The sequence below is a fragment of the Scardinius erythrophthalmus genome (assembly GCF_964197995.2).
Source record: "Scardinius erythrophthalmus genome assembly, chromosome: 5".
In the NCBI taxonomy this organism is placed as follows: Eukaryota; Metazoa; Chordata; class Actinopteri; order Cypriniformes; family Leuciscidae; genus Scardinius; species Scardinius erythrophthalmus.
Window position 1 is genome coordinate 20196121 of NC_138225.1, and position 24639 is coordinate 20220759.

At 45.5% G+C, this 24639-nt stretch overlaps 1 protein-coding gene across 1 annotated transcript; it reads right to left on the reverse strand.

Annotated features, from left to right (window-relative positions):
- Window positions 1-2813: 2813 nt before the first annotated feature.
- Window positions 2814-24202, reverse strand: LOC308691045 (myosin heavy chain, fast skeletal muscle-like). Its single transcript, XM_081365899.1, has 41 exons — window positions 24176-24202; window positions 24013-24048; window positions 22634-22852; window positions 22392-22535; window positions 22152-22308; window positions 22018-22045; window positions 21746-21848; window positions 21477-21569; window positions 21290-21353; window positions 21098-21196; window positions 20914-21017; window positions 20697-20835; window positions 20352-20470; window positions 20110-20259; window positions 19852-20022; window positions 19459-19759; window positions 19295-19359; window positions 19109-19196; window positions 18895-19012; window positions 18689-18812; window positions 18447-18583; window positions 18103-18358; window positions 17770-18012; window positions 17487-17663; window positions 17254-17399; window positions 17073-17163; window positions 16601-16990; window positions 12679-12805; window positions 12322-12440; window positions 12045-12241; window positions 11778-11961; window positions 11507-11672; window positions 4930-5054; window positions 4504-4812; window positions 4170-4373; window positions 3962-4087; window positions 3700-3870; window positions 3511-3615; window positions 3292-3387; window positions 3064-3195; window positions 2814-2843 (listed from the first exon to the last, which is right to left on the reverse strand). The coding sequence occupies exons 3-41, from the start codon at window positions 22838-22840 to the stop codon at window positions 2829-2831; spliced, it is 5790 nt and encodes a 1929-aa protein (XP_081222025.1). The 5' UTR covers window positions 22841-22852; window positions 24013-24048; window positions 24176-24202; the 3' UTR covers window positions 2814-2828.
- Between the last annotated feature and the right edge of the window lie 437 nt (window positions 24203-24639).

Consider the following 24639-nt stretch of genomic DNA (forward strand, 5'->3'; position numbering starts at 1 on the left):
CAAGCGTTTCATTTATGTGTGCGTGAATGAAGTTTGATTTAAAGGGATAGTTCGCCCAAAAATGAAAATTCTGTCATCATTTACTCACCCTCAAGTTGTTTCAAACCTGTAAGAATTTCTTTTATCTGCTGAACACAAAAGAAGATATTTTGAAAAATGTCTGTAACCAAACAGTTGATGGACCCCATTGACTTACATAGTATTTTTTTTCCTACTTTGGAAGTCAATGGGGTCCATCAACTGTTTGGTTCCAGACATTTTTCAAAATATCTTCTTTTGTGTTCAGCATGTTCAGTATGAAACAACTTGAGGGTGAGTAAATGATGACAGAATTTTCATTTTTGGGCGAACTATCCCTTTAAGTCGTAGACGGCGCCTCATACTGGTTGGTTGAAGCGCTGTCCTATTGCGTGCAGAGGGAATTTGAAAGACAGCCGTTTATCCCGCCCCTCGGATTGAGCCGTGTCTATGGGGAGTTGCCAGACTTAACATCTTGATGTAGGTCTGGCTTGCCAGGCTAGCCTCAGAACGCAGTGTGGGTTCCCTTTTGAAAGGGAACGTCTCAGGTTACGACTGTAACCCTTATTTCCTGAGAACAGGGACCGTATGTATAAAGCCACTCAGAGTAAAATTTTAGTCTCAAGTCTGTCAAAATTCTAAGAATGACATAATTTTACTCTTATACCTAAACTTAAAAATAAGTGTGATTCATAAAGGTTCCTAAGTGTTAAGACTTGGTCTCAGCTCGTAAATTATTTAAGAGAGCTGGAGAGGCCTCCTAACCTAGTTAGGAGTAACAAGATGGCAGCGGAAAGGACGCGGTCACGCACTTTTCAACGAAAATATGATGTTTTGGAGTTAAATGATGACGGTGGCACTGACCACACCAAATATACAGTAGTGGCCAAAAGTGATGTGTTGAGGGTTTTTTTTTTTTATTACCCTACAAGTTTGCTTAAACCATCAAATTATAAGGAAAATATTTTTATATTTATATTTTTAAAAAATATGAGGTAAGAACAAAACACTAAACTTAGTTAAGGTATTTATCTGACAAAATTATTTCAAGTCACCTTTATTTCTACAGTGCTTTTTACAATACAGATTGTTTCAAAGCAGCTTTACAGAGATAACAGGAAAATAATGCAACAAAGTTAGTCTTGGTTGTACAGCAGCTCTAGAAGAAAATAGTGTCATTGTCCAGCTTAAGTAAGTTCAGTGTTGATTAATTTCTACCAGAAAGACTCGAGAGGCAAAATACCTAAAAAAGTACATTTATTAACAGCCCAAGCAAATATTATTGGCATAGTACGAGTCGCAATCAGTAATCAGAGGGTACAGAATCTGCATTTCTTGCCTGAAGATGAAGGTGGAGCGCAGCCTACCCCCTGGGAGGTATGGACAGGGACCATCCTGGTGGTAGGGAGTATGGAGGGTAAAGAACCATCCTGTTACAGTCGTAATCAGATGTTCTCTGCTTTCTGCAGGAACTATTAGAAAAAGGTAGAGCCTTTTCAACAGTTAAAGTTCATCTCAGCTTGTCATGTGGGGCTGGATTCAGAAACAATAAGCCAGCACCCCTTAATACAGTAAGACGATTTATGAGGGGGCGAGATGGTTACTTCCGATCACTAAGTCTGTGATCCCATCCTTGGATTTATCTGTAGTTCTGGATGTGCTCTTCCAGCCCCATATTGAACCACATCAAAGCGGGTGAGTGAATTACATGCTTTGTCTGTACATTCTCACTGTATGCGGTTTTTAGTGGGTGGATCGAAAGTTACACTGAAAACTAATCCGGAGTTTGCTCCCAAAGTCAATGTGCAGAGGATGAGTTTGTTATGAAAGAGCAGTCTGCTCTTCGCCTCTTGTGCTGACAATTATAAGGGGGGACCCATTTAGTTTTACCACTCTCTCACTGAGTTGTAAACGCGATTGTAATGTGTTACAAAGACGCAAAAATGTACAATCTTCATCAGGGCTTCAAGCTCACTCCAGGAATGGTTACCTCTTGGGCACTGTTCAAGGGTGTTTCTATTTAGGACATTTGTGCTGCGGCGAGCTGGGCATCACCGCAAACATTTGCGAGATATCACTGCATGTGACTGAGCCATCTCTGGCTCATTCAGTGCTTGTTGTGGGAGCGTTGTGTGATACATCATAGTACTCCACACGTGTCATATTTTTGTATTTCAGAAAAACACCTTGTTGCTTGCTCATTATAGGGTATTATATTATAAATGCATGCATTATATTATAAATTAATTAAATTATATTATATTAAATATAATAATTATAATAAATATATATTATATTAAATATATATTATATAATATAATTTAATTTAAGGAAAATTATAAATGTGATAGGTTACAGATAGCTTTTTCCAGGTATTATATTTACTTTTTAGATCTCTGGATCATCTGTAGAGGCTTAATTGTGCTAACTGGAAGGCTAGTTCACAGAATATTGTAATTGTCAATAACATCAGTCCAGGGTGGAAACCTTATAGCAAAAATGTTTGAGCGAATGCATTCAGTAAACATGAGAATTAAAATTTATGAAACCTTTTGAACTTTTATGGAACCTTTAAAAGTTCAAATTTGGATTCAAGACACTTTTGATACTCAGCACTCTTGTGATGCGAATAATAAGGTTTAATGTAATCATACAGATCAGATATTAATGTTGTAATAGTGTATCTCTTTGAAAAATCACACAAAGGCTAATTATTTGCTGAAATAAACAGGTTTATTAAGAAAGGTACGTTTACAATAAACATTCATATTATATGACTTCAGTAAATGCTCCTTTCAAGTGTTAAAGATTCATTCTTCTTTGGCCTGGGAAAGAAGGAAGAGTTAAATATTAGTCTTATTAACAAAAATGTTCTTCACTTTACATAATGAAGAGAATACAGATGTGCAAATGTCATACAGGATATGTAACATCAGAAAAAAATGCAATTATTATAGTTCCACTATTTCTTCTAAGAGGTAGTTCATGTATTTGGATAAACAAGTTGAATAAATAATGCAAAAAAACTCATCTACTTAGTCTAACCTTTCCAGAATCACGGCTCTTAACTCTGAGCTTGTTGACCTGAGACTCAGAAATGTCAGCACGCTCCTCAGCCTCCTCAAGCTCATGCTGCACCTTCCTCAACTTGGACAGGTGAACATTGCCTTGCTCCTCCTAAAGGTTTTTTTTATATGGTTCATGTATCATGTTTCATCAAATTAGAATTCCAATATAAATAATTACAGTGTCAAAATATTAGATTTTACATACCGCCTCTTCAGACTGCCTCTTGTAGACTTTGACCTTCAGCTGCAGTTTGTCAACCAAATCCTGGAGTCTGGTGATGTTCTTCTTGTCCTCGTCAGTCTTCAGAAAATACACATTTACAAAATTAAGCATTGATCCTTTACTAAAAATTGGCATTGTCAGTACATACACTATTATACAGACTCTTTTGTCTGAACAAACTTGTGAGGAATATGGTCATACCTGATAAGTGAGCTCTTTCACTCTCCTCTCATATTTGCGGACACCTTTAACAGCATCAGCTCCACGTCTCTGCTCAGCTTCAACTTCAGCCTCAAGCTCACGGACCTAAAGAACATATTATTTTTATTCAAACAAATCATAATATAACATACTTCACCTTGCCCATATCATAACTATAAAGAGGCTTACTCTGGACTCCAACTTCTGGAGTTGTTTCTTTCCTCCTTTCATGGCCAGATTCTCAGCCTCATCCAGACGGTGCTGCAGGTCCTTCACTGTGACTTCCAGATTCTTCTTCATCCTCTCAAGGTGAGAGCTGGTGTCCTGCTCCTTCTTCAGCTCTTCTGCCATCATTGCAGCCTTTTGCATTAATACAGAAAGTCATTAGATCCACATTTTTTTTCAAGTACACAAGTGTCTTTTGAAACACTTGGCAGCTACTGTTTCTCACATCAGTGATGGCCTTCTTGGCCTTCTCCTCTGCATTTCTGGCTTCCTGTACAGTGTCATCAACTTCACTCTGGACATGAACAAGGTCAGCTTCAAGCTTCTTCTTGGTGTTCAGGAGACTTGTGTTCTACAAAAGGGAAAGCAACAGTTTAAACATTTTGAATGATGCTCTCAATTCCCTTAATTTCAGGGAAACAATATGCCCTTACCTGAGAGTGGAGCAGCCCAACACGCTCACTGATATCCACCAGCTCTTGTTCAGCCACTTTGCGGCCTCTCTCTGTCTGCTCCAGAGCAGCTCTCAGCTCCTCAATCTCAGACTGCATCAGAGTGTTTCTGCGCTCCACCATGGCCACTTGCTCCTTCATGTCTTCCTGTCCTCTCTGGGCATCATCAAGGTGCAGTTGGGCATCCTGAACATAACAATAGCTGTAGAATGAGCTTTCGATGTGATTTCTGCTAGGCTGTACTTACCATATGTTAGATTATTAAAAAATATCTGAATACATCCCAAAGTCAAAAAGTAGAATTCATTATGCATACCTTGAGTTGTCCCTGAACGTTCCTGAGCTGTTTCTGGGCCTCAGCAGCCTGGCGATTGGCGTGACTCAGCTGAATCTCCATCTCATTAAGGTCTCCCTCCATCTTCTTCTTGATTCTCAGGGCATCATTCCTGCTCCTGACTTCAGAGTCCAGAGTGCCCTGCATGGATTCAATGACTCTCTGGCTGTTCCTCTTGATCTGTTCCATCTCCTCATCCTTCTCTGCAAGCTTCCTGTCAACCTCTCCCTTGATCTGGTTTAGCTCAAGCTGGACTCGAAGAATCTTGGACTCCTCATGCTCCAGTGTACCCTATAAAAAATAAAACAACATTTAAATATAAGAATGAAAATACACACAGTGTATTGATGAATACAACACTGTATGATGGTTCTAGCAAGAATTCCATATTGATCTCCAGATACTCACTTCAGCCTCTTCCAGGGCCGTCTGAATCTCTGACTTCTCAGTCTCCACTGTCTTCTTGGCCTTTTCCAGCTCATGGATGCTCTTACCAGTCTCACCTATCTGCTCTGTCAGATCTGAAATTTCCTCTATAGAGAGAAAAACATATAATATGTATCATAATGCACATTCATTAATCATAGGTGTTTACTTTTTAATGCTCACTGAGAATTAGTTTTCTGTCCCTCCATAGACAGCTACATAATTGATTCTTTGACACTTCAAAAAGGTTATAAAAAGATCATAAAACTAATTCATATGAATTGAGTTGTCAGATTTCATCAAAAAGATCGTCTCGGTTACGTATGTAACCCTCGTTCCCTGAGTAGGGAACGGAGACGTTACGTCGGATGACGACGAATGGGGTTTCGCTTAGAAATCCTATCATCTTCGAGTATTAAAACACGAGCCAATGGCAAAGAAATGCCATGGGTCTGCGGAATTTGCATAGCGTAACTCCGCCCCACCCTGGGGGTATATAAGGAAGTCGCTGGCAAGATGCAGATATGTCTTCGCTGAGGAGCCGAGACTGAACTCAGGCGTTCCAGCGGTACAGCGGAAGTGGCAGGGAGACGTAACGTCTCCGTTCCCTACTCAGGGAACGAGGGTTACATACGTAACCGAGACGTTCCCTTTCGTTGTCACTCCGAGTTACGTCGGATGACGACGAATGGGGTTCCCGTATAATCACGCCACCTCTCGACTGTCTACCAGTGCCCTGCGTAAGTCTGAGCTCCCTGTCGTGAAACTAGCACGGACGAAGGAGTCCTACTTAACACAGGAATACCAAGGTACACTGGGAAGCATATCCAGTGGAAATATGCAATCATGCCCAACCCGAAGGGGGGGACTTGGAATACACATATGACCCCGAAGGGCTGCATACGGAGTAACACTGGGGTGTCCAGCCGCAGGTGGAATATTTCAACCCCAGGGGTGGCAAGGTGGCTTGCCAAGGGAAAGACACATGCTCAAGAGGCTTACAGTGGAATACACATGTGGGGGTCGCCCGAAGGGAACCATGCACATGGTGGCACCTAGCCAAGCGCGAAAGCTGCCCGTGGCATAACTCTGGCGTTGACGTCATCAGTGCTGGAGGAGACTCAGGGCTTATGAGGCTCACCTGAGGAAATATCGCACGTATCCCGTCCGTGGAGAGGAATGGCGAGCAAGCGAAGACACCTGAGCAGAATCTAGTACCGGCTAGTTGAAGCGAGTACATGAGAAGAAACTGGCTCTACTCGGAGATTGTAAAATCTCGCAAATGTGTTAGGTGTCGCCCAGCCTGCAGCTCTGCAGATGTCTGTTAGCGAGGCGCCATGCGCTAGAGCCCAAGAGGATGCCACACTCCGAGTGGAGTGGGCCGTCACACCAAGGGGGCACGGTCGACCTTGCTGCTGGTAAGCCAAAGCAATGGCGTCCACTATCCAGTGAGACAACCTTTGTTTGGAGAGAGCCTTTCCCTTCAGCTTCCCACCATGACAGACAAAGAGCTGGTCTGAGGTCCTGAAACACTGCGTTCTGTCTACGTAAGCACGAAGGGCGCGTACTGGACAGAGCAGTGCCAAGGCTGGGTCTGCCTCCTCCAAGGGCAGCGCTTGCAGGTTCACTACCTGATCTCGAAAGGGTGTGGTAGGAACCTTGGGCACATATCCAAGCCGGGGTCTCAGGATCACGTGAGAGTTAGCCGGCCCGAATTCCAGGCACGCTTCGTCAACCGAAAATGCCTGCAGGTCCCCTACCCTCTTGATGGAGGCCAATGCAACCAGGAGCGCTGTCTTCATTGACAGGAACTTAAGCTCCACTGATTGCAAAGGCTCAAATGGAGCACTCTGCAGGGCAGTCAGAACCACTGAGAGGTCCCAAGAGGGTACGAGGGGAGGGCGAGGAGGATTTAGTCTCCTCGCTCCCCTCAGGAACCTGATGATCAGGTCATGCTTCCCCAAAGACTTACCTTCAACTGCATCGTGATGTGCGGCAATGGCGGCAACATACACTTTCAGGGTGGAGGGAGACAGCCTTCGCTCCAACCCTTCTTGCAGGAAGGAAAGCACGACACTGATCGGGCATTTCGTGGGTTCTTGCTGTTTGGAAGAACACCAGTTGACGAAGAGGTTCCACTTCAACGCATAGGCATGTCTCGTGGACGATGCTCTAGCGGAAGTGATGGTAGCCACCACCGCTGGTGGTAGGGTACTCAAACCTGCCTCGTCCCGTCCAGAAGCCACACGTGGAGGTTCCAAAGACCGGGACGAGGGTGCCAAAGGGTGCCCCGTCCCTGAGAAAGGAGGTCCTTCCTCAGAGGAATTGGCCAGGGAGGTGCTGTCGCAAGGAGTATGAGTTCTGAGAACCAGGTGTGGCTGGGCCAGTATGGGGCAACCAATATAACCTGCTCCTTGTCCTCCCTGATCTTGCGCAGGGTCCGCGCAAGAAGGCTCACTGGGGGAAACGCATACTTGCGTAGGCCCCTCGGCCAGCTGTGCGCCAGTGCATCCGTGCCGAGCGTGCCCTCGGTCAGGGAATAAAACAGGTCGCAATGGGACGAGTCGTGGGAGGCAAACAGGTCTACCTGTGCGTCGCCGAACTGATCCCAAATCAGCTGAACCGTCCGGGGATGGAGTCGCCATTCTCCAGCGAGAGGCTGAACTCGAGACAGCTCGTCGGCCGCCTGGTTCAGGTGTCCCGGGATATAAATGGCTCGAAGCGACCTCAGATGCTTCTGACTCCATATAAGGAGGTGGCGGGCGAGTTGCGACATACGGCGGGAGCGTAGACCACCTTGATGGTTGATGTACGCTACTGTTGCGGTATTGTCTGATCGGACTAGTACGTGCTGACCCCTGAGCAACGCATGGAAACGGTGCAGGGCGAGACGTACAGCCAGCAACTCGAGGCAATTGACATGCCAAAGGCGCTGGGGTCCTGTCCAGGAGCCCGCGGCAGCATGACCATTGCACATGGCGCCCCAGCCCGTGGTGGAGGCATCTGTTGTGACAACAACATGCCGGGAAACTCGTTCTAAGGGCACTCCGGCCCGTAGAAAGCTGAGGTTCGACCACGGGGTGAAGGTCTGACGGCAGGCCGGAGTCATTGGGACCCGGAGCTTGCCGTGTTGCCATGCCCACCTCGGGACTCGATCGCGAAGCCAAAGCTGAAGCGGTCTCATATGAAGCAATCCGAGCGGCGTTACTGCGGCTGCGGATGCCATATGCCCCAGGAGCCTCTGAAAAAGTTTCAGTGGGACCGCACTCTTGCCCTCGAACTGGCGAAGACAAGTCAGCAGTGACTGCGCGCGCTCGCTCGTAAGCTGCGCGCACATGGCGACCGAGTCGATTTCCATACCGAGAAAAGAGATCCTCTGCACTGGGCAGAGTTTGCTCTTCTCCCAGTTGACCCGAAGGCCCAGACGAGCTAGGTGCCGGAGCACAAGATCCCTGTGTTCGCAAACCTGGCCTCGAGAGTGAGCTAGGATCAGCCAGTCGTCGAGATAGTTCAGGATGCGAACCCCGTGTTCCCGGAGGGGAACAAGGGCTGCCTCGACGACCTTCGTAAAGACGCGAGGAGACAGGGCTAGCCCGAAAGGGAGAACCGCGTACTGGTATGCCCGCCCCTCGAAAGCAAACCGTAGAAACGGTCTGTGTCGAGGTAAAATGGAGACATGGAAGTAGGCGTCCTTCAGGTCGATCGCTGCAAACCAATCCTGTGGCCGCACACACTCGAAAATGCGTTTGGCCGTGAGCATCTTGAACGGCAGCCTGTGGAGGGAGTGGTTCAGGACGCGCAGGTCCAGGATCGGTCGTAACCCACCCGATTTCTTCGGAACAATGAAGTAAGGGCTGTAGAAGCCGGACCTCATTTCGGCTGGAGGGACAATCTCGATCGCACCCTTCGCCAGTAGGGTGGCGACCTCCGCTCTCATGACAGGGGCATTGCCACCGACCATAGTGAAGCGGACTCCGCTGTAGCGGGGAGGAGATCGCGCGAACTGAATCGCGTAGCCGAGCCTGATGGTTCTCGCGACCCAGCGGGACAATCTGGGAAGCTCTAGCCAGGCTTCCAGAAAGTGCACCAGCGGGGTCATACGAACCACAGACGTTCCGTCGGGGGTGCAGCGAGGCGGAATGACCGGCCCAGGCGTGGGTGGCATAGCGGCCCAGTGCGGGGGCACGGTCATTAGCCGCGTCCTGCCAGAGGAGGCCAGGGGAGGACCAGCGTCCCACGGGGGCGTGCTCTGGCAGGGGTCTGGCGACAGAGGGGGACGAGAGGAGCGTGGCCCGTGGGCGGCGCGTGCTCTCATCCGCACACTCCGTGTGCTCAGAGATGGGGTAGTGAGTTCTTTCTTTAACCATTTTAGGGTGCTGCCCGTCGTGGGACGAGCAGCGGGAATGGGAAAACCAAGGATTCTCCCCCGGCCCTCCACCGGGGGAAGGAGCGGCCCTGCAACCGGCTCCTGAACAGAACTCAACGCCATCTCTGAGCAGCCCGTCTCAGGAGCGCCGCTTAGCCTGGCGTTTAGCGGGGCACGGGGCGGGAGAGGGCTGTGGCGCCTTCCTACGGCTTCCTCTCCGACGCGACCCGGAAGCAGCGGACTGCTGGGGCCGATCGGGAGGGGGGGGAACCGTAGGAGGGCGCCCTCGGCGGCGAGCGGGCTGAGGCACCTGTGCCGACGACTGCGCTGCCGGAGCAGCGGGCCGCCGGGGCAGGACGTGTTTTAAAGCCTCAGTCTGCTTCTGGGCAGTCGAGAACTGCTGGGCGAAGTCCTCGACTGCACCGCCGAACAGGCCAGCCTGGGATATGGGGGTGTCGAGGAACCGGGTCCGCTCGGCCTCCCGCATATCAGCCAGGTTTAGCCATAGGTGTCGCTCCTGGACCACCGAAGTGGCCATCACCTGACCCAGCGAGCGTGCGGTCACCTTCGTCGCTCGGAGAGCAAGGTCGGTGGCGGCACGCAACTCATCAAAGAGTGCTGGGTCAGACCTCCCCTCGTGCATGTCACGCAACATCTGGGCCTGGTAGACCTGCAGAGTCGCCATGGCATGCAGTGAGGAGGCCGCCAGCCCCGCAGCTCTGTAGGCCTTCGCCACAAGGGTGGAAGAGAACCTACAGGCCTTGGAGGGGTGCTTTGGGTCCCCGCGGGAAGAAGCACTCTGAGGACACAACTGCATCGCAACAGAGCGTTCAACCTGGGGAACCCCAGTGTACCCTTTGGCGGCCGCCTGATCAAGGGGAGGCAAGGCGGAGGCGGTCGCCGAGCGATCACGGGAAGACAATGGTGCCTTCCAGGACCTTGTGACCTCCTCATGCACATCCGGGAAAAAAGGCATTGGGGTTGGCCGCCAAAGCAGGATCAGCAGCCGCACCCAAAAACCAATCGTCCAGCCGCGAACGAACCGGCCCAGGTGGCGGGGACCACTCAAGACCGATCGCCGCGGCTGCCCGGGAAAGCATGGCCGTCATCTCGGGATCAGACTCGGACAATGCTGGGACACCCGAGGGTGGCAGCACAGCCGAATCCTCACTTCCCGAGGACTCCTGCCCACCTTGTGATGCAGCGATCGACATTGAGTCTTCCTCTGGAGCGCCGAATGAAACTCGCGGCAAGTCAGAGGACTGTACAGCGGTTTCCACGCGGACACTCGCGGGTTGCACGGGAACAGAGGGAAGTGTGGAGCGTGGAATAGTCGGCGCTTTGTTCCACACTGTAACCCTCAGATCACCCTGGCCGCCAGCCGAAGTACCAGCCCTCTCGGGACCAGTAGATCGGGGTGCGGATGAGGGGACTCTCACATTAAGATCATTGAGTCTCGATCTCAACCGTGCGATGGGCATGTTCCCGCAGTGGGAACATGACTCATCCACAAACGCTGCCTTGGCGTGATCGACACCCAGACACACAAGACAGCGATTGTGCCCATCAGAGTCAGATACAAATAGACCGCAACCAGAAGTGCACGGGCGAGGCATCTTTAAAAAGACGTGCCGCGTGCAATGCTCTTTTGTGAAAGGAGATTTCTCCGCAGAGTGTTGAAGCGACCAGGGAGAGAACACACAAACTCTGGCAAATCACTGCACAGATCAGCAGGGAATGTGCACTCGCTGGAACTCGCTGTCACACCAACACCTGGAGAGAGGCTCGTCTCGAAGAGATAAAGAGATGAACTCAGGATTTGGCTGTGGAGTGAAGTAGATCAACTTGGCTCCGAAGCGAAAACATATCTGCATCTTGCCAGCGACTTCCTTATATACCCCCAGGGTGGGGCGGAGTTACGCTATGCAAATTCCGCAGACCCATGGCATTTCTTTGCCATTGGCTCGTGTTTTAATACTCGAAGATGATAGGATTTCTAAGCGAAACCCCATTCGTCGTCATCCGACGTAACTCGGAGTGACAACGAAAGGGAACTTAATTTGTGTTCCGAAGATGAACAAAAGTCTCACGAGTTTGGAACGACATGAGGGTCAGTTATTAGTAAAATAATTTTCATTTTGGGTTGAATGATCCCTTTAAGATTTTTTTCTAATTTAACGGTTTCATTCTTACGCTGCAGATTCTTGTTCTCTCTCTTGAGGGTCTCCAACTGATCCAGGCTCTCCTCATAGGAGTTCTTCATCTTGAACAGTTCAGTGCTGAGTGAACGAGCCTCTTTCTGGGCACCTTCCAGCTCGGCCTGACCTTCCTCATATTTCTGCTTCCATTCTGCCAGGACCTTTGGTGGAGATATTTTAGGATAGAGTTTGTTTAAAAAATGTTGAACAAAGCCCATTCCAGCAATACTTTACAAAGATAATATAATATGACAAAAACTGTTTACCTTGTCGAAGTTCTTCTGCTTCTTGTCAAGGTTGGCAGCCAAACCATTGGCTCTCTCCACATCGATCATGAGGTCCTCCACCTCACCCTGGAGTCTCTGTTTGGTCTTCTCCAGAGATGCACATTTGGAGTTCACAGCCTCAACTTGTTCCTCTGCCTCTTGCAGACGCTGAGCCAGCTTCTTCCTGTTAAGTAATACATATTATTTTGAATTCTAATCTATAAAATAGTTGTGAGAGTTAGGAATATTATACAATAATATACATACTTGGACTCTTCAAGCTCCTCCGTGCGCTGGATGGCATCAGTTTCATATTTGGTTCTCCACTGAGCAACCTCACTGTTGGCCTTTGACATTCCCCGCTGCAGCTCAGCCTTTGCCTCCTGCTCTTCCTCAAACTGCTCACGGAGCAGGTCGCAGTCATGACGGGCAGATTGCACAGCATGGGCCAGTGCGTTCTTAGCCTAAAGGACAAAGTCGCATAATATTATTGTATTATTGTTTCTACAGTAAAGTAATTCATGAATTGATTATGCTGTATTACCTTAACCTCCTCTTCAATATGCCTCTTAAGCTCCTCAATTTGCTGAGTGGAAGCTTGTTTGCCTCTGGTGAGCTGAGAAACCAGAGCCTCCTTCTCCTCCAGCTGACGGCCAAACTCACCTGTATAGATTTAGATTCACTGTGTCAGACTTTTCTATGTCTCTCTCAGTTTATTTAAAAACAAATGGATGTAAGATTTTATCAGTATCACAGTCAGAAATGTACAGCTGAATAATCTTAATACACTATTATTTTTGATTAATTATTGTTGATAATTAATATTGATTATTGTTGATAATTATTGTTAATTATTGACATTAATTACTTTTGATATAATATTAATTTGTTCATGAGTTACCATTTTCAGTTTGAAACCTTGCACTTTGAGTACTGAGATCATTTAACTGACGAATGTTCTCATCATTCTTGGACTTAATTTCACTAAGTTGGTCCTCAAGTGTTCGGCACATCTTCTCAAGATTGCCCTGCAAATACAAAAGTCATTAGATATTTGAAAGAACTTCAAGACTTGTTGTATGTGACCCGTGCTGGCAAAATTAGTCACAATGAGCACATTTTCAAAAATGAGTTATTTACTTTTATTGTTATTAAAAAACCTTCATTTATGATGTATGATTTGTTGGAATGAGACAAAAAAGGACTGTCACAGTGTCTGGTTTATGTTCCCTGGGTCACCACTAGATGTCCTCCTTCCCCACGGTGTCTGTCACTATTCTGAACTGCATTTCCCACAATTCCTGTCTGTCACTGATTGTTCATTGTCTTTCAGCTGTTTCTCGTCACCTTGTCAGCACTTGTGTATATATACCCTGTCTGTTTTAGTGTTGGTCACGGAGTCGTTGTATATGGTCACCACACTTCTGAGGTCTGTCTTTCTTGCTTGTTTCTTGTTTTGTTTATTTGTATTGGATTGCTAACTTGGATTTTGACCTTGCCTGGACGACTATGAGTTGGATTACCCTTTAATAAACACCACTTTCATACTGCTCTTGGATCTCCTGATTCCTGTGTGTATTCGTGACAGAACGACTCCGTCACAGAAGGATCCAGCGGTATGTTTTCGGGCTTCTCTTCCCCGGCCGCCGCGCGGGAGAGGAGAGATTTGTTTAGGGGAACCCGCCTGGTAGTTTTCCGTGGGACCCGTGGAGGTCGCGGAGGACTGGTGGGTCGAGGGGGAGTCCAGCACCGCTCTCCACCATGGCCCCCCTTCGACTCTGGGATGGTGGAGGATCAAGTGGTGCCACCGTCTCGCCGTCGCAGACGGAGAGGGGACAAGATGGCCGCTGGTGAGCCTGTGTCTTCGGACAAGATGGCCGCCGCCGAGCCTGTGTCTTCGGACAAGATGGCCGCCGCCGAGCCTGTTCACGTCACATTTTCCGAGCCTGTGTCTTCGGACAAGATGGCCGCCGCTGAGCCTGGGTCTTTGGACAAGATGGCCACCGCTGAGCCTGGGTCTTTGGACAAGATGGCCGCTGCCGAGCCGGAGCCAGTGTCTGTTCCTGAGCCGGAGCCAGTGTCTGTTCCTGAGCCGGAGCCAGTGTCTGTTCCTGAGCCGGAGCCAGTGTCTGTTCCTGAGCCGGAGCCAGTGTCTGTTCCTGAGCCTGTGTCTGTTCCTGAGCCTGTGTCTGTTCCTGAGCCTGTGTCTGTTCCTGAGCCTGTGTCTGTTCCTGAGCCTGTGTCTGTTCCTGAGCCTGTGTCTGTTCCTGAGCCTGTGTCTGTTCCTGTGTCTGTGTCTGTGTCTGTGTTTGTGTCTGTGTCTGTGTCTGTGTCTGTGTCTGTTCCTGAGCCTGAGCCTGTGTCTGTTCCTGAGCCTGAGCCTGTGTCTGTGTCTGTGTCTGTGTTTGTGTCTGTGTCTGTTCCTGAACCTGAGCCTGTGGTGCCAGTTCCAGTGCCTGAGCCGGTGGTGCCAGTTCCAGTGCCCAGGCCGGTGGTGCCAGTTCCAGTGCCCGAGCCGGTGGTGCCAGTTCCAGTGCCCGAGCCGGTGGTGCCAGTTCCAGTGCCCGAGCCGGTGGTGCCAGTTCCAGTGCCCGAGCCGGTGGTGCCAGTTCCAGTAGTTCCAGTGCCTGAGCCGGTGGTGCCAGTTCCAGTGCCTGAGCGGGTGGTACCAGTTCCAGTGCCAGTTCCAGTGCCTGAGCCGTTGGTGCCAGTTCCAGTTCCTGAGCCATTGGTGTCTGTTCCAGTTCCTGTGCCGTGGCCGCCCGAGGGGTCTTCACCGCCCGAGCCGGTGGTGCCAGTTCCAGTAGTTCCAGTGCCTGAGCCGGTGGTGCCAGTTCCAGTGCCTGAGCGGGTGGTACCAGTTCCAGTGCCAGTTCCAGTGCCTGAGCCGTTGGTGCCAGTTCCAGTTCCTGAGCCATTGGTGTCTGTTCCAGTTCCTGTGCCGTGGCCGCCCGAGGGGTCTTCACCGCCCGAGCCGGTGGTGCCAGTTCCAGTAGTTCCAGTGCCTGAGCCGGTGGTGCCAGTTCCAGTGCCTGAGCGGGTGGTACCAGTTCCAGTGCCAGTTCCAGTGCCTGAGCCGTTGGTGCCAGTTCCAGTTCCTGAGCCATTGGTGTCTGTTCCAGTTCCTGTGCCGTGGCCGCCCGAGGGGTCTTCACCGCCCTGGCCGCCCGAGGGGTCTTCACCGCCCTGGCCGCCCGAGGGGTCTTCACCGCCGTGGCCGCCCGAGGGGTCTTCACCGCCGTGGCCGCCCGAGGGGTCTTCACCGCCGTGGCCGCCCGAGGGGTCTTCACCGCCGTGGCCGCCCGAGGGGTCTTCACCGCCGTGGCCGCCCGAGGGGTCTTCACCGCCGTGGCCGCCCGAGTGGGGTCTTCACCGCCGTGGCCGCCCGAGGGAAAGTCTCCACCCTGGCCGCCCGATGGACGATCTGCTCTGCCTTGGCCGCCTGAAGGAAAGTCTCCGCCCTGGCCGCCCGATGGGCCGTCTGCTTCATCCTGGCCGTCCGATGGACTGTCTGTTTCGCCCTGGCAGCTGGCTAAACCGTCATCCTCTGTTCCTGTTCCCCTTCATGGACCTGGCCCCCCATCCCTCCCCCTGATCCTCCACCGTTCCACCTCCCTCCTGAGCTCTTGTTTTGTTTGTTTTTTGTGGGTCTTGGAGCGTCTGGTAGCCGCTTCGTAGAGGGGGGGTTATGTCACAGTGTCTGGTTTATGTTCCCTGGGTCACCACTAGATGTCCTCCTTCCCCACGGTGTCTGTCACTATTCTGAACTGCATTTCCCACAATTCCTGTCTGTCACTGATTGTTCATTGTCTTTCAGCTGTTTCTCGTCACCTTGTCAGCACTTGTGTATATATACCCTGTCTGTTTTAGTGTTGGTCACGGAGTCGTTGTATATGGTCACCACACTTCTGAGGTCTGTCTTTCTTGCTTGTTTCTTGTTTTGTTTATTTGTATTGGATTGCTAACTTGGATTTTGACCTTGCCTGGACGACTATGAGTTGGATTACCCTTTAATAAACACCACTTTCATACTGCTCTTGGATCTCCTGATTCCTGTGTATATTCGTGACAAGGACTGTGCAAAGTATATTTTGAGAAAAATCTAGTTAAAGTTTTCTGAAGGATCCAAAACAAAATCACCTTGCAACCATACCTTAAAATCCCTGGTAATACCACCAAATTTGGCACACACCAAATCAAAACCAAATATCTATAGGAAAAATATATATATATTTTTTTTTTCCATGATACCACAATTGTTTGATTAACATTAATGAGACAGCAGCCTGTATATTGAGACCTACTATAATGCACATAATCTAATATAATGTTACATATCAGATGTTTTTCCCCAACAGTTAACCAAACGTTCACTTAAGGCATAACAGATAAGGTTTGCGCTTTGTGCTTTGTGTTGATCTGTCAGTCAGTCCGAGTATGATAGTTTTGTTTACATCAGCATGAGTTTAAAAATCATATTTCATTGGTTCAGGCTTACGCCATCGAGAATTCGCTATGAATATTAAAACTTGTGCAGTTGTTGCGAGTAAAGAAAAATGGCAATTTTTCATGGATTATTAAAACAAGGGAAAGATTTAGGAAGGTACACCTCTCAAAAACGTAAACATAAAGATCATTTTAGATGTTTCATTACTATTTGGAGCATTGGGATCGCTAGAAGAGGGCTTAATGAACCATTTTTTGTGAATGAAAATGAAATTCGACCAAAATTTACATTTGCCTGTAGCTCATAATTAGCACATGCGTATTCCGACTCATTTTGCCAGCATGGGTCACATATATTCTTTAAAATATTTCCCAACCTTTGCTTTGGCAACAGCTTCCATGTTGCTGGAAAGATCATCAATCTCCATTTTGAATTCGCTCTTCTCTTTCTCAAGTTTCTGCTTGACACGCTGCAGGTTGTCGATTTGCTCTCCCAGCTCGGCCACACTGTCTGCCTGCTTCTTGCGGAGGGCACCAGCAGTAGCTTCATGCTGGAGGGTGGACTCTTCAAGATCACGACGCAGCTTCTGGAATTCAGCTTCACGCTTCTTATTCATCTCGATCTGAGCAGAAGTGGCTCCTCCAGCCTCCTCAAGCCTCTCACTGATCTCCTCAAGTTCCCTGGAGAGATCAGCTCTCTGCTTCTCAACCTTGGCACGAGCAGCGCGCTCAGCCTCGATCTCTTCCTCCAGTTCCTCAATGCGGGCCTATGGTGGTAAGTAGTTAATTAGATTTTTGGATATCTGTATTTGATCATAATGATGTAATGTTTGAAAAATCTCAAAATACCTGAAGCTCCTTGATTTTCTTCTGGAGTTGAGCACCTAGAGATTGTTCATCTTCAATCTTGCTGAGCAGCTGACTTATTTCAAAGTCTTTCCTGTTCAACAATAAGTAGATGTAAAAAAAAAAAAACATAACACAACAATAAAAAATGTCAATGTTTTCAAAGATTTCCTGCTTTAATTACTTTTTTATTTTCTCATCAGATTGCTGCTTGTCATTCTCCAGGTCCATTACGGACTCTTGGGATAATTTCAGGTCTCCTTCAAGCTTTCTCTTGGTTCTCTCCAGGTCCATGCGGAGCTTCTTCTCTTGTTCAAGGGAACCCTCAAGCTACAGGACAATGATATATAAAATATGTTCACAGCAGAAAACAGTTGATTTGATGATTAATATAATCAATTTACATAATCAACTCACATCATCAACTTGCTGCTCAAGCTTTGTCTTGGATTTGGTCAGGGTGTTGACTTTGTCCTCCTCGGCCTGAAGATCATCCAGTGTCTGCTGATGTGCCTCTTGGAGGGCTTTCTTCTCCTTCGTAACCTTAGCAATGCTCTCATCCTGAGCTGCCATTTCCTCAGTCAAGTTCTTGACCTGTAGGATTTTTTGTTCCAAATAAGCTTAAATATTACAATTCATATTCTATATCAATATATAAAATAGAGATTAAATCTAATCTTAAACCAACTCAATCTCCAACCTTATTCTCAGTGGCATGTTTCTCCTTCTCCACTTTAGCCAAGGTGAGCTCCAGGTCATCAATGTCTTTCTTCAGCTCAGAGCACTCATCCTCCAGTTTCCTTTTCTTGGCTGTCAGTTCAGCATTGATTTCTTCCTCATCCTCCAGTCTCTCAGTTGTCTCTTTGAGTTTAGCTTCAAGCTGGATTTTGCTTTTAATCAGACCCTCACACCTCTCCTCAGCATCTGAGAGACCCTCAGATTCCTGTTAGTAAAATAGATTGCTATTTCATAGGAAACAACCTTGCTCATTTTTAATGTAGGCAAAATTCAGTTAATTATAAAATATACTCACAGATGCTACTTGCAGCTGCAGATCATTTTTCTCTTGCAACAGTGCTACCATCTTCTCTTCAAGCTCCTTCTTTTTGGCTTCAGCCTTAACCAAAGCCTCTTTGCATTTTGTATAGTCCTCTTTCATGTTTGCCAGCTCCTTCTCAGTCTCTGCACTCTGAAGCAGAGGCTTAATCTTGTAATAAACCTTCATCCATGGCCAGTGTTTGACATTCATGAATGAACGGATGTTGTATTGGATGGTGTAAATCGACTCCCTATGAATAATTCATCATTAAATGGCATAATCATTATTAAGTTTGCACAGTTATCATTGATGTCATCTTTACTCATGACAATACTCACCTCCTCTCCGTCATTTTCACATACTCCCTCCTCATCACGTAGCCACGGCAGAGAGCCTGAGTCATTGTGACCAGAGCAGCCAGTTTCTCATCACGCATCTCCTCAAGAACACCCAAAAGACCAGCTTTGAAGAACACCTGAATTTATGTAAAACAGTAAATCAAAATATATTGATTTAAACTGTATAAGCTAAATGACCATGATCAATGAAGCTTTGAAATTTGTAAAGCTAAATAATAAACCTTTGTATGTCCAAATCTGTAATCGTCATGATTAATGTCGATGGATCCCAGGAGTTTCTCACTGGCCTTCTTGTTATCCATAAACTGTCCCTCTGGGATAACACCGGCATTCAGCACCTTGTATCTGTGGAAAATTTATCAAAATACTTCATATCTTTTAATTAGGAGCCTCCTAGGAAATGCTGTTTTCATGTGGTCCCATTTACCTCTGCTTAAAGTCACCATATTGGATTCTGCTGGGGAAGCCCTTTGTGCAGATTCTGATGCCCTCCAGAACACCGTTACACCTCAGCTGGTGGATAACCAGGAAGTTCTCCATGAGACCTAAAACGAACAGTTTACATCATGAACTTGGTAAATTAACTTCATCATATATATTGAGAACCGAAATATCTGTACTTTTTAAAAAAAATACTTTACCTGGAGTCTTGGACTCATTAGGAATCAGGCAACGCACAAAGTGAGGGTGAGTGGCCCTCAAGTTGGTCATGAGTTTGCCCAAGTTCTCCTGTGGAGAATAGAAAAAGTTTGGCATGCTTTGTATTTCTTTATTTTCTTTTTTTCTAAAATAAAGCAATATTGCTGTGATGTCATCTCTATACATACCCTGAACTGGGAGGACACAGTCTGCATGGAGCCACCCTTCTTCTTGCCTCCCTTTTTAGTAGTATCTATTGAGATAAAAATACAAAGTAACATGTATAAATGCAAAAACAAGAAAGAAAGTTCAAAACTGAATCAAAGTTTTGTTAAATACATTTTTTCTTTACCCTCAACAACAGGTGGGTAGAGAGTAGCCAGCAGTTTGACAGAAGACTTCTGGTATAGCAGCAGAACAGAATCATTCAGTGGATCCTTGTTCTTGTCCAGCCAGCCAGTGACATTGTAGTCCACAGTTCCAGCGTAGTGAACCAGGGAGAAGTGGGCTTCAGCCTTGCCTTTGGCAGGCTTTGGTTTCTCGAAAGCTTTGTTCTTGCCAAGATGCTGATCATATAGCTTGTTCTTGAAGGAAGCATCTGAAGCCTTGGGGAACATGCACTCCTCTTCAAGGATGGAGAAGATACCCATCGGCTGTTTATAAAAAAAATTTGTTTATTATCAAAAATTTGAGATTTGGAGAATAGGATCAATGGAAATTAATAAATTCATAAACCATTGATAACCTTCTCAATGAGCTCAATGCAAGAAGCCAAGTCCATGCCGAAGTCAATGAACTCCCAAACAATGCCCTCCTTCTTGTACTCCTCTTGCTCCAGCACAAACATGGTGTGGTTGAAAAACTGTTGCAGTTTCTCATTGGTGAAGTTGATACACAGCTGCTCCATGCTGTTGTACTGGAGGGCAAAAAATGACAGAAACATTTACTACCTTCTGAATATCATTCATTTTGACATAAAAAGAGATAAAAGAATCATTCTTACATCAAAGATCTCAAAGCCAGCAATATCCAGCACACCAATGTAGAAATTTCTTTGTTGTTTTGTGTCCAACATCTGGTTGATACGAATGACCATCCACAAGAACATCCTCTCATAGATAGATTTGGCCAAGGCGCTAACAGAGTTGTACACCTGTAAGTAGAATAGAGTGGATATTTTATTCTGCTTCTGCAATAATTAGCCAGAATTTTAGGTTAAACACATATGTATTAATGTTACTATACCTGTGGTACGGTCTGGCCTTTGGTCACATACTCATTTCCGACCTTGACTCTGGGGTAGCACAAACCCTTCAGCATATCAGCAGAGTTCAAACCCAGAAGGTAGGCGATTTTGTCAGCCTCTGTTAAATACATTTATAAATAAATTATCTTTGCTCTATAGAGTCTTTTGTGTAAAATTATAATAAATCAGGCACTACTTTCCCTTTCCCTTTCATTTTTAGATTTATTGATGTGCACGCAACTTCTAGTTTATATTTACACTAAACATTTTATACACAGTTTCTGTTATCAGCTAAGTCGGTGCAATGGTTACTATTTTAAAGCCCAGGATAACACAAGCCTCACCATCTGTGCCATCAGGCTCAGCCTGCTCCTCACGCTGCTTCTGCTTGAACTTCATGTTGCCATGATGAAGCACCGCTCCAGTGAACTTGTAGATGCCCATTTTATCGTCACTTGAGAAACCAAGAATGTCAATAGCATCCTGTAAATTACAGAGAATAATAAAATATATGATTACCCTATTTAAATAGAATATTTCAGTATTCAAGCAATGACTCACATCAGTAGCATCCAGCTCAACTTTATCATCAATGCTGGCCACTGTGATCTGACCCTGACTGCACATGGGGAAGTCATAGGGGTTGGTGGTGATGAGCGACATTTCTGTAAAATACACAACATTTATGAAAGAGCATCTTACAATATTATCTGAAACATTGAATTAATGAAATATGTGCACCTACCAACAATCTCAGGCTTATGGTTGGTCATCATCTGGAAGAAGATGTGGTAGCCTCTCTCATCTGGAAGCTGGAATGACACTCTAGACTTCTCCAGCAGATCTGTTGAGAGAATGTAGTTGAGTCACAATCATCTGAAGAGTGACAGATAAAGACAACTGTTCAGGATGGATCAATTAAATCATGTCCACCTACATGTCTCAATGTCAGCACTAGCCAGTTTTCCAGTGGTGCCGAAATGAATTCTGATGAATTTACCCTGTTTAAATCATAACAGTATAATACATAAATAATAATTATTATAATCTCTTTATAGAAAACTGTACAGTAAAACTGAACAAAACTGACCATCTGTACTGTAAATAAACAGTGGTTAACTTACAAAACGAGAGGAGTTGTCATTTCTCACAGTCTTGGCATTACCATAAGACTCAAGCAGAGGGTTGGCAGCAATGATCTGGTCCTCAAGAGAGCCCTGTGAGGTTTGAAGGGTTTTCAATTATTATTATTTTTTTTATGTTTTTCTATTTCATGACTAAACACAATTTATAGGCATTTCACAAATTCACAAATCCACAAATCATATAGTTTGTGAGATGAGTGTAAATCATCATCTTTTAAAATAATATGACATAGTTTTATATCTCGTACCTTTATTTTACTGGCCTCTTTCTTGACACCTGACACTGCAACTGTGGCAAAGTACTGGATGACACGTTTCGTGTTCACAGTCTTTCCAGCACCAGATTCTCCACTGGTTTATGAGAGATTAGAAGACAGAAGATTGAAAGACATGTAGACTTTTCAAAGTATATTCAATCTTTGTTCAGTCTTAAATTCTGTTTTGTAAATATCTCCATAAATTTTCCATCTGTTATACTTTTCATTTGTGTCATGGTCTGAAATTAAATTAAAATACTTACGTAATTAAGACAGACTGGTTTTCTCTATCTGTTGATTGAAATTTGTAAAATATCCAGTTAATATTTATTATATTAACAGCAACATCTACTTCATCTTAATTAATTCTGTAGAATTTAATTCCATAATGTCTTACCACACTGCATGAACTGATATGCGTTGTCAGAGACAGAGAAGATGTGGGGTGGGGCCTCCATACGCTTTTTGCCTCTGTAGGCAGACACCACTTCTGCATCATACACTGGGAGCCACTTGTAGGGGTTCACAGTTGCGCAGAAGAGTCCAGAGTAGGTCTGAAATGAGCAGAGACGTGGTCAGATTGCAACAACACAGAAAAAAATAAGTTAAATGCTTTATATGTCATTTCAGAATTTACGTAGATCATCCATGCAGCATAACGCTCTTTGAGGTTATACAGCACAGAGGCTTCATTGAGATGGGTCATCATGGCCATGTCCTCAATCTTGTCATACTTGGGAGGATTCATTGGGTAGACATCTTCTTCCTTAGCAACTCTCTCCTATAAATTTGATATATTAGATTTTTATTTGATATAAAAGAAAACAATGTAATAAGTAATTTAATGAGCATCTACATGAAATGGAAATTCAAATTTACCTCCTTAGTGTCAAGCAACACAACTGTGACTTTGCCACCGTCTTTGCTCTTGATTGTTCCCTTGAGGTACAACTCTTTGACATCAGCCACATAGCAGGCAGCCTTGGCATCAAACGGTTTGGCCTGAGCCTCCATTCTCTCCCTCTCAGGCTTACGAAGGTAAATGGCAGCTTTGCCATAAGCGGCCATCTCCGCGTCTGTACTCATGGTGGCGGCTTACTAAAGAGAGAAAATATAAACTTATCCATTACAAATTTCATAAATATTTGACAAAGGCAAGACACATAAAATATAAAACACATGAATTGTGTTAGGAAAGAGGCATATTCCTAAGTGTAGGCTTACACATGAATACAGACACATAAAAAGATACTAGATAAACATTTAAATAGCAAGCAAAAAGCAGGTAAGGGGCCCATTAATGGGAAAAATGTCGATTGAATATGTCTTTCTGGTGATGAAATTGAAATGCTGGTGTCAGGGGATGGCACATACAGTACAATATGAATTGTGGCATACACTCTCAGAAAAAAAGGTACAAAAGCTGTCACTGTGGTGGTACCTAAAGAGTGCATATTAGTCCCTCAAAGGTACACATTGGTACCAAAAGTGTACATATTAGTACCTAAATGGTACATATTAGAACCCTTTTGAAGGGTACTGTCCCAGTGACAGCTTTTGTACCTTTTTTTCTGAGAGTGTATATGAAGTTTCAGGACAATACAGAGATTTTCACTGCCGACTATGAGTCTCACTTGTGGTCTCTCTGCCTGAGTGCATCCTCCTGCTATGAGTATGTATGAAACAGACAAATATTTCCTGACAAATATTAAGAAATTTATGTCACAGATTTGTTTTCATTATATTAACTATTCTAATGATTTATATGTATGCAAATCTCATGATGGATTATGATAGCAACACTGCATCCCAAGTTTGAATTTAATCAGACCATCAGTTCTGTAGTTTGAACCAATTTCATGTTTTGCTCTATATAGCATCATCAATTGGCCCTTTCCCGCTTCTTTTTCTGTTTCCTCAGACTGAGTCTGCACATAAATGTGTCAAATGTCCTCTGCATTTGGGCCAAATTTGTATAACTTTCCCACAAGGGGTTCTATGGGCTCTCATAGTCTCAAAAGTGGAAGAAGAAAAACATAATACAATACAACACAATAAAAGCGAATACAATAGTTGGTATATTTGGCCCCAAAATAAAGGGTCAATGGGACCCCTTCCTTAAATTCAAACACAATTCTTTGTAAATAAATTACAGGTTTTTAAAAACAGCATGCTTCACCAGTTTCCGTCTATAATACAGACTATAACAACTGTTTTCCTCTACCCTAATCCACACACTGAATTATAAACTCACTTGCCTTTTGTCCTTGAGACCAGATGAAATGTTCACTACCCTTGGATAAAAATGTAAAAAAATCATTACAATGTATTAATATAAATAAAAAACACAATTATTTTGAGTACAGACGCATAAGTGATGATGTTAAATTCCTTTCAGTCACAGTCAGCACAAGCTCTTACCACTTGATGGAACTTCTGAGGTCTTCTCTGCATCTCTTCTGGTCTACCCTCTTGGCTTTTATAGAAGTTGATCATGCACACTAAGCAGAATCTATACATGGGCAACCTCATATATTTTGATATATGATGAGCTTTCTTGACCCATTTTATAAGAAATGTATGGACAGACTGACAGACATCCTACCTGATGAAATCAGTTATAAGTCAAACCTTTATTGCTCAAAACTATATAGATCACAACTTCCATTTCAAAGTTCTTGTGTATTATAATTATTTATTTTTAGTCTATTAATATCTTACTTTGACATATGACACACACTGGAGTAAATAAATCCTTTTTTGGGATGAGGGTACATTCAGCCACCCCTCCCCCTCCCCTTTTTTTGAATCAGAAAACATTTCACCTTTTCACCCTTGGAAGTTCTTGTAGAAGGCTAATATGGCAGCAATTGGGCTAAACAATA